Raw genomic sequence first — 10,394 nt, 5'->3', positions numbered from 1 at the left:
ACCCGGAGTGTTACGGGAGGAGAGCGATACCTCACTCTACCACGCCCCAGCGGTTTTCCCTGGATGGTCTCGACTCGGAGCTCCTGGGGTTGCCGCCTCCGGGGGAGATTGAGGTGGGTTAGTAGGGCTTGGGAAATGAAGTTCCCCGAGGAGCCCGAGTCGACCAGGGCGGAGACTGTAAGAGAGGAGTCTGGGGTGAGGAGTTGTACTGGCATCAGTGATAATGAAGAAATATCTGGCTCAAGTTGAAGGGTACTCACCGCGGGGCGTGGAGGTCGGACGGGGCATTCCCGGATGAAGTGTCCTTGTTTCGCGCAGTAGAGGCATAGGTTGGCCGCGAGGCGGCGCGCACGTTCCATGCGGGAGAGGCGGGCGGTGTCTACGAGCATGGGTTCTGGTACTGGGGAGCTTGCAGCGGGTGAAGCTGGCGGGGGGGCGGACTCATCCTCGAGGCAGGCGGTGAGGCGTTGAGAGATGCGAGAAGCGCGTTGCATGAAGGTTTCTAGTCCTACACTGTCATCGTAGATGGCCATCTGGGCGCGCAGGCGGGGATTCAAGCCGAGGCGGTAGGCACTCAGTAAAGCTGCTTCGTTCCAGCCGCTTGTGGCCGCTAGAGTGCGAAACTCCAAGGTGTAGTCATCCACGGACGCCTCTCCTTGGCGTAAGCGAAGAAGACGATCCTGCACAGAGATGCGTCCCGCGGCGACTCCGAAGACCTCCTTGAAGTGGCTGGTGAACGCTTCGTAGGAGTTGATGATGGTGCTCTGCGCGTCCCAGATAGCCTGCGCCCATAGCAACGCCTTGCCGGACAGGAGGGAGGTAAGAAAAGCCACCTTCGATCTCTCGGTGGTGAACTTACGGGGTTGTGCCGCGATGTACAAGGACACTTGAAGCAGGAAGCCGCCACACCCCGCCGCATCACCCGCGTACTTGGATGGAATGGCCACGGGACTCTCAGAGGCAGGTGGTGGGACAGGTGGTGGAAGAAGGGAAGCCCGGAGAGTATTGACCAACTCCTCCAGCGTGTCGACGGCCGAGGGTGGCCGGGACTCCATGACACGCGGTGCTGTAGTTGGTCCGGTCTTCTGTCACGAACAGGCTAGGAGACACGGAGGAGTAAGGTCAATACAGGGTTTATTGGGAAAGGTGCAAGGGTGAATGCTGGGTGGAGGAGCGGGAACAGGATCCAGGAAGGGGAGTCGGCGGTGCGCACTGCCGCGGGGAGGAACAGGACCAGGAAGAGCCAGGAGCGGTGGAGAACAGGAGCGGTGGAGACTAGGAGCGGTGGAGACTTGGAACAGGGGGAATCTGGAGGTCTGCAGGAAGGTAACACAAGGTTAGTAGTCAGGCTAGGTTCGGGTAGTGAACGGTAGACCGGACGAGGAAGGAGTGCTTGTGGTGAGTGGATATAGTGTTGTTCATTAGCCGGTGACAGGTGCGGGGAATCAGTACTCAGGTGATTGGGATCTGGCTAATGAAGGTGCAGGTGACTGTGATTCTCTGACACATAGTAGATGACATTAAACAAATATTTAAAATACCGTCTTTGTTCATTTGGATATTCGATGCGAAGTTATTACAATATAAAAATATATAGCTAGGTGAGATTAATCATTATTAATTACAGAAAAATGTGGGATTATTTTTTTAATCAGATGACAACATTAATAATAATATAAAGGTGATTAAAAATGGTGAAAAAAATTAGAATAAATGGTCAACACGTAAACAGAATATGAAATACACAATTTCTCTTATACTGTACATTCATGATTTAGTTACAGTAAAATCTTTGTTGATAAAAATAGGTTTATCAATGTTATGTCAGCTACCCTGAGACATGCCCTCTACATAGAGTTAAAGTGGCACAAATGTCACTTTATTTGAGATTCACACTTTGACTTCACATCAGTGTCATGTTGCTGTTTTAACTGATGTTTAAAATAGAATCAACAAACCACTAACATGGACAGGAAACGACACAGGAAAAACATTCAGCATTATGTTGCACTGCATATTTAATGACTAAATCACCTGAACCTGGAACCTGTTTTTCATTTTGGTTCGTTCTGAGCAAAAACTGTAATTTTATTTGTGTATGTAACATTTGTTAAATGGTCTGCAGCATTGAAGCTGTCAACACATAGAGAGCAAACAGTGTGCCTTCATTTAACGGATGCTACCTTTAGCTGCATGTAACATTCAAGCAATATTTAAGTTCCTGTGAGAAGGGATACGGAATCACAGAAGCATGCCACTTTTTCTTGCAAGAACAGACAATTGACTAACTTTTTTTCACTAAAGAGTTGGACCAGTACACATGGTGTCAAACCTTGAATAAGTTTCATGTTTTTGTTCTAATATAGGTGTTAAAATTAGAATCAAATAGCAGCTTCAGTGAAGTGAAATGAAATGACGTGCATCAAAACAGCTGTATTTAGTTGACACTATGAGGAACAGAATCCACGTCCAACTCCCTTCTCTCTTCAATCATTTTCTGCTCTCTCTTCATTGTATCTCGGTAGTAAGAATCAAAATCACAGAAATAAAATAGAAAAGAGAAGATTGGTATTCTATAGTTTGTGAGCTTTTAGCACATCATGCCAAACCTACATGAAAACTGAAATCAGAGAAGAACAGTCTATGTGAAGAGAGCAATGATTAGCATTAGCTATGAGAGTACAGATTGTGTGAGCGATCATGACTTCAGGACAGAGACAAACACACACCAACCACCACAGTGTTCAGGTAATCACAGTCACTTCTTTGATAAAAATGTTGCACTTTGCACATGTTCAGGCATTAAACATCATGTCTGTGTTGTTCAGGAAGTGATTCAGTGAAGATCAGAAACTCCAGAGCAGCTGTAATGTGTTTGGTTCTGCTGTGTATTCTTCTGCTGACTGCAGTCATAGTGCTGTGTGTCCACATCCATACAAACTACACAAACTACACACAAGAGACACACCAGCTGCTAACCAACATCATTTACCTCACAGACATTGACCAATAATACCAACCTAATTTAACTAAACAAAAAGTTGATACAAGAGAAAAAAGAACTGTTGAAGAGTTTCAATGAAATGGTTAATCATGAACTACACAAAAATGACAAAAGCTCAATATTTGATATATTAATCTTTATTAAAAAATAAGTTGTATATTTTCTAACTTTGTGTCATTAGGGATCAACAGCTAATAGTTCAACTGTTTTTTGTTTGTTTGTTTTTTTTTTGTTTGTTTGTTTTTTTAACAGTTGGATGGATTTATTAACAATCTAGTTTTTACTTTATTTCCTCTGAGAAGAAGAGCTGTATTGAGAGCTGAAGATAGGCTACTGTACAGAGAGAGGAGCAGATCTGATCATCATAAATAACAGACAGGAACAAGTGTGTGTGTGTATGTGTGAGAGAGAGAGAGAGAGAGAGAGAGACTATGAGAAGATATTTTAACTGTTCTGATACAAATGTGTTATTTTTTAGTCTTGTCAGAGTGTTGTTTTGCAAAAGTCTGGTATTTCTGATATCTTTATTGGTCTGACTTACAGTGATGAAGAGGCCAGATGGAAATGGGTTGATAGCAGACTGACCTGTGGGTGAGAAAATCGAACTGAACTGATTATTATCTAATAAATGATTCTCACAGTTAATATCATATAACACAGAAAGCAGCACCGAACATCTAATACTGATCTGTTGATGCAGGTTCTGGTGGTCTGGAGAGCCCAATGGATACGGAAGAGAAAACTTTGTTATGTCTTATTCATTGGGGTGGAATTCATGTAATTATGTTTTGAAATTACGGAGCCCGGGAAGTCACATGTAGGAGAAAAAAAAAAAAACAATCCGTAGCAACGGTTTTGCAATTCATCCCTCAGTTTCTAAACCATACTCACAAATTCTTAAACTGTTCCCTCGGTTTAACAAATCGTGCCCACGGATTAATAAACCGTACCCACAAATTTCCAATCTGTGGGCTCAGATTTTGTAAAGCGTACCTTCAGTTTTTGAATCCGTACCCAAAAATTCACAATCATTGCACACGCTTTCGCAAACCGTTCCTGTGGGTTTGTAAACTCACAGATGTGTGGCCCCGCCCCCAATCTGTACCGGCAGTTTCAGCCAGGCCACCTGTTTAGGTGCAGGATGCATTGTATTGTGTTTATTAAACTTTATTTTTAGTATATAAGACCATGATCCACACTCACAAAATAGTCTTCTTAGTTTATTTTACATTAATCACCAATAGGTTAAACCACCGCCACCTGTGTCTTATCCTATAGCCTAATATAAAATAAACACTAAAAAGAAGAATAGAAAATTTCCTGAATTTTCTAAAAAACGATAGAGTTTCGAAAGGAGAAGGTAAAAAGCAATACAAAATAAATAATGTACAGGTTAGTTTTCAGTCCTTTGTTCTTTAACTCAGCAGTTTTCAACTCCAGTCCTCGCGCATTCTGCACATTTTGTATGTTTCTCTCTTCACTTCAGACAATTTGTTCTATTCGACCGTAAGTGCCCTGTGAAGTGGACTTCACAGGATATTCCCACATGATTCCTGTTCGAAGCGAGCGCATATGTTCCATTCAAAGGGCACTGAAGTGTGCGAGACATGAATTTAAATTGTATTTATTTACAGAGGTATATTTTGTCACACTTCACTAGTAAGTTTCATCTGTGTGTGATGGCGCTGGCGTAGCGCAAATCCGTGAATAAATTTAAGATTCATCAAAACATGAGGAGCCGAAATTCCAGAGAGGCCCCAAGAAAACAGGACAACATCGTAAATTAGATTCTGGCGCCACTAGTCTGAAGCAAGCGAACCAACCAACTCATTCACAAAACAGCTTGCAGCATTAAAACAAAAGAATACTTATTGATAATTCTAACCAGGAAGGAGATCGTCAAATTTGGGGGAAAGTAATCAAGATTGATGGTCAAAGAGATGGCCATCACATGTTTTCCACGCTGGAAATCACAAGCTTCCTTAGACTGATTTTTCCCCCATACAAGAACTGAAATTTCTTTGTTCACAGAACATACCTCTTATACTCCATAGAACTACACAGAGAGTCTTTTCCATATGCACCAAAAAAATCATCTTAAAAGGGCTTATGAGTAACTATCATTTTTTTGCATAACTCCATATTATGTATGTAACCCATACATTAGACTATCATGTTTTAAGCACATATTATGTATGTCTTTTTAATAACTATTGAATGACTTTAAGGGTTATTCGTGTTTGGTATGTATGAGTTTGACAATTCTAGCTTGAAATGTTTCTTCCAATTGATTCTTTGTCAAATGTATCATATTATGGTTATAGAAATATCATCCCAAAGTATACTTTGCAAGAGTGTGTAAAATTCGGACCATGTGACTTATAACATGCTGATTTACGATGGATGAACACCCCTAGCTAAGATAATAGCCTATCTAATTGGTCAAGACACCAGATGGGATGTGTCCAGAAGCCGAGTTCTCAGGACTCAGGACACCATCAAACTCTTGGCTCTCTTCTCTTTTTGCTCTTCTCTGTTTGCTTTTGCCACTGCGTTTTGACGCTGCTCTTTGAGTGTGCTCTGGCCTATGTGCCAGCTGCTAACGCGATGAGAAGAAAGACTACCTAGTCCGGTTACATCCTTTTATCCTTTTACTTTAGTTTATTTTCTTTCCGTTGAGTTTCTTGTTCTAATGTAAGTTTGCTGCAAAGTTAAGCTCTGACTGCACTCGCTTCAAACTTCGACCACACCAACTCCGCATCTTCTGCCAACGCCCAAGACTTCACTTCAAAGACTATTGAACTTCCAGCCAATCAGCAACCTCGGGAAAACCCCAGTCTGCAACGAGGACCGACACAAGGGAATCCCTTAACACAGGCAATGCAAGCAAGTATCCTCCAGATTTTTGCTGAGCCGGTGCGTTTAATACAAATTTTAGCCTCATTGAGAAACTCAAAATGAGGGTTAAATAAGTGATTGAAGGTTGGTCAGGTCGATGCAATAGCACATATTGCTGTAAACTTGGGATATCAGATTTTCATTCTCTTACTTTCTCTCCTTCTGCAATGTGTGAATGTGTGAATGTTTGTGTTCATGTGTTAGATTAGTTTACATGTCTTAGATTTATCAAATAAAGCCTTATTTATAATGAAAAGAGAAGTATCTTGTGTTTTGTGCTCACAAGTTAATGTCTTAATCTGCCGATCTTGTTACTGTGCTATTAAATAGTGTGTTCACTATATTTTGGATTTTAATATCCAGCGCAGAGTTGATGTTACGGCTCGTCCACTGAATCGCTGCTGATTCAGTGATCAGCCGTAAAACAGTGATTCTGTTCAAATTCCTTATAAAATCATAAATGATTCCCTTTAAGCTTAATTAAACTGTTTCCCTTTAAGTTACATATTACGTTTACGTTACATGTATATATATTTTTTTTCTCTGTGTCTTCTTGTATAATATACTCTGAATTGGCATTTATTCCTAGTTCTGTCGGTCATTTATTGAGCCTGCATTCATTCGAACACACCATTTAAAGAGATAACTAGGCTGAGTGTTACAAAACAACCCAGCATGTGTTTTGTCCAATATTTACCCAGCACTGGGTTGTATTTAACCCAGCATTTTTTAGAGTGTACAGGTGACTTCCCGGGCTCCGTACGAAATGGATCTGTGAGAAGAAAAATTTTAAATAATTTTATTATATATAGGCTTATACAAATTTATTCTGAACATAAACATCCAGAATCACTTAAAGACTAGAATCATGTTGTCATTTAGCATTTTTGCAACAAGATATATGTAGGTATTTTTTTTTATTAATAAAGCTTTGAAGTGAGTAACTTACACATTTATCATATTTTTTCACCTTCGTTCTCAGTCCTGTAACTGCCATTAACAAGAAAACTAAAGGAGCTAAGGGTGTACTAGCACCAAATATACAATAGAGTATTACTTTAATAAATAATGAAATACTGTTTATATGTCATGAAATGAAGACATGCACGTGCCATTAGTGATGACTTTTTTTTCAGTTATACTGTAATGTTGAATAGCTATACTCATTTCATCCCCAGAAACTGAAAAAAGTATTATTGTTTAATAAAGCCATCAGTAAAGTGATGCCATTAAACAAATATTTAAAATAAACCATCTTTGTTGTTTCCACATTAATTTGTAAATTGAATGGGAAAAATTACAAATATTGTAAAAATGAATAGGTGCTATTAATCATGATTAATTACAGAAGAAAGAAAATGTGTGATGAATTAGTTTTGTAATCAGTTAACAGCCCTAATAATAATATAAGGATGATTAAAATTTATTTAAAAAAATAATGTCAGTGTTTTACAATAAAATATTTGTTGATAAAAATGGGTTTATAAACATTATGAGTCAACTACCCAGATACATGCTCTAGAGTTAAAGTGGCACAAATGTCACTTTATTTGAGATTCACACTTTGACTTCACATCAGTGTCATGTTGCTGTTTTAACTGATGTTTAAAATAGAATCAACGAACCACCAACATGGACAGGAAATGACACAGGAAAAACATTCAGCATTAGTACATGCTGCTACACAAGTGCCATTAGGCTGATCATCCATGTTAATGATATTTCATTAGATTCAATCACCACAGACTGAACCTGGAACCTTTTTTTTTTCAATTTTGGTTTGTTCTGAGTAAAAACTGTAATTTTATTTGTGTATGTAACATTTGTTAAATGGTCTGCAGCATTGAAATGGAGGCCAAACAGAGTGCCTTCAGTTAACGGATGCTACCTTTAGCTGCATGTAACATTCAACAATTATTTAAAAGCTCCTTTGAAGCATGTTAAGAAGTTCCTGTGAGGAATGCTCCTCATTTTCTCACGAGAACAGACAATTGACAATTTTTCATTCTTTTTTTTTTTTGCACTAAAGAGTTGGACGTCACATGGTGTCAAACCTTAGAGCAGTTTCATGTTGTTCTAATATAGGTGTTAAAAGTAGAATCAAATAGCAGCTTCAGTGAAGTGAAATGACGTTCAACAAAACGGCTGTATTTAGTTGACACTATGAGGAACAGAATCCTTCACTCACTCCCTTCTATCTTCAGTCATTTCCTGCCCTCTCTTCAAAAAGTCTCTCGGTAGTAAGAATTCAAAAGCACGGAAATAAAATAAGAGATGATTGGTATTGTATAGCTTGAGTTGGTCAAGAAATAGAGAAGAGGAAAAATGGGCGGTCTTTACACGTTCCAATGAGAGACCACAGACGTATGTGAGCTTTTAGTGCCTCATGCCAAACCTGAATGAAAACTGAAAGCAGAGAAAAGTCAATGTGAAGAGAACAATGATTAGCATTAGCACAAATTAATCTTGCTTGCCTTTAAATGAGAAGAAATGTCTGATGCTATTTATGACGATGTGATCAGAACTGAGTCTGAGAGAGTGGCGATGACAGTGGCCATCTATGAGAGTGCAGATCGTGTGAGAGATCATGACTTCAGGACAGAGACAAACACACACCAACCACTACAGTGGGCAGGTAATCACAGTCATTTCTTTGATAAAAATGGCGCGGTTTGCACGTTCAGTCAGTTAACAACATGTCTGTGTTGTTCAGGAAGTGATTCAGTGAAGATCAGAAGCAGAGCTGCTGTAGTGTGTTTGGTGCTGCTGTGTGTACTTCTGCTGACTGCAGTCATAATGCTGTGTGTCCACATCCATACAAACAACACAAACTACACACAAGAGACACACCAGATGCTAACCAACATCACCAACCTTACAGAAGTGAGAAATCAGCTACTAACCCAGATCAACAACCTCACCGATGAGAGAGACCAGCTACTAACTAACAACAGCAACCATATTCAATTAAACAAACTGTCAAATCAAGTGAAAAATGAACTGTTGAAGTGTTTTAATGGAATGGGTAATCATGAGATACACTATACAAACATTCAATATTTGAAGGATATTAAATTGGTACAACAGTAAAAAAAAAATAGGTTGTGTAATTATTATTTTTATTTTTATTTTGTGTTAATATGGATAAACAGCTAATACTTCAACTGTTTGTGTTTACAGATGGATGGTTTTACTATAAATTTAGTTGTTACTACATTTCCTCTGTGAAGAAGAGCTGGACTGAGAGCGGAAAATACTGTACAGAGAGAGGAGCAGATCTGATCATCATAAACAACAGCGAGGAACGAGTGAGAGATGAGTGTATATTGTGTGTCTGGAAATATCTGTATATTGATTGATGAGAAATGGTAAAATGCAGTTTGTACACTATAACAATAAATATATAATAACAATATAATTAAGCATATGGAATGTCTGCATAAAATATGGAAAGTATGTGTGTGTGTGTGTGTGTGTGTGTGTGTGTGCGTGGTGTTTTTTTTGTTTTTGTTTTTTCTTGAAGATATCACCTTAAATTTGTAAATTTTATGATGCAAATGCTTTTCAGAATTTTTTCGAGAGAGTGAGAGTTTCAGGATTCTGGATTGGTCTGACTGACAGTGATGTGGAGGGCAGCTGGAAATGGGTTGACGGCAGCAACATGACCTCTCGGTGAGAAATCGCTGAATTAAATTGATTATTATGTAATAAATGATTCTCACAGTTAGTATCATATCATATAGAAAGCAGCACTGGGCATCTAATGCTGATCTATTGATGCAGGTTCTGGACGTCTGGAGAGCCCAATGGAAAAAGAAAAGAGAACTGTGCTGTGTCTTATTCGTCAGGGTGGCATGACTATCCATGTAGCAATAAATATCAATGGATCTGTGAGAAGAACATTTTGGAAAGAACATTTATATGTAATGCTTAATCACTTAAAGACCGGGATCATTTTGTCATTTAGTATTTTTGACTAGTTATTTATTATATTGTAGATTCATTTTTACTTTTAAAACTGTGAAGTTAACATACACATTTGTAATATTTGTCACTCTCAGTCATTAATGAAATAAAAGTTTTTCTAATGTCAAATATACTCACACAGAAAATGAAGATATGCGTGCCATTAATGACGATGTCCTTCAGAGAAGCTTTAATATGAATAAATATACAGGATGAACTGAAGCAGAAATGAGTTGCAAGCTGCTGTGTTTTCATCTGATGACTGCGTTCACACAGCAGCAGAATACTAACCATACTAAACACGGTTTTGTTCACACAAAGTTCAGCTATGAAACCGAAATCACTCCCTTAAATTTTCAGGACTACAGCTGAATTTTGCTGTGTGCAGGGGTGCAATTCAACATGCAACATATGGCATATGCAGTACATGGCAAGTGAGCGCCACAGAAAGTAACATGATAAAATATGTATTGAAGGTTAGTGAGTTTTAGGTCCAATAACATAGAAAGATATACACTAATGAAAA

General features: G+C 39.0%; 1 protein-coding gene across 1 annotated transcript; it reads left to right on the top strand.

The window, feature by feature from the left end:
* The first annotated feature begins 8,155 nt into the window (after positions 1–8,155).
* On the top strand, positions 8,156–10,092 carry LOC306865629 (uncharacterized protein). Its single transcript, XM_079410350.1, has 5 exons — positions 8,156–8,537; positions 8,616–8,927; positions 9,083–9,210; positions 9,471–9,574; positions 9,686–10,092. The coding sequence occupies exons 1-5, from the start codon at positions 8,393–8,395 to the stop codon at positions 9,834–9,836; spliced, it is 840 nt and encodes a 279-aa protein (XP_079266476.1). The 5' UTR covers positions 8,156–8,392; the 3' UTR covers positions 9,837–10,092.
* Positions 10,093–10,394: the final 302 nt, after the last annotated feature.

This window comes from Barbus barbus, assembly GCF_936440315.1.
Source record: "Barbus barbus genome assembly, chromosome: 47".
Classification (NCBI taxonomy): domain Eukaryota; kingdom Metazoa; phylum Chordata; class Actinopteri; order Cypriniformes; family Cyprinidae; genus Barbus; species Barbus barbus.
Note: the sequence above shows the minus strand (reverse complement) of the source record. Positions and strands in the feature narration are given on the sequence as shown.

What these genes read in the sequence shown, in the direction of transcription:
- LOC306865629 (XM_079410350.1), top strand. Translation starts at nt 8,393, where the DNA reads ATGTCTGATGCTATTTATGACGATGTGATCAGAACTGAGTCTGAGAGA. An exon ending in GAAGTGTTTTAATGGAATGG is followed by an intron (nt 8,928 to 9,082) that starts GTAATCATGAGA and finishes TTGTGTTTACAG; the next exon opens with ATGGATGGTTTTACTATAAA. An exon ending in TAAACAACAGCGAGGAACGA is followed by an intron (nt 9,211 to 9,470) that starts GTGAGAGATGAG and finishes AATGCTTTTCAG; the next exon opens with AATTTTTTCGAGAGAGTGAG.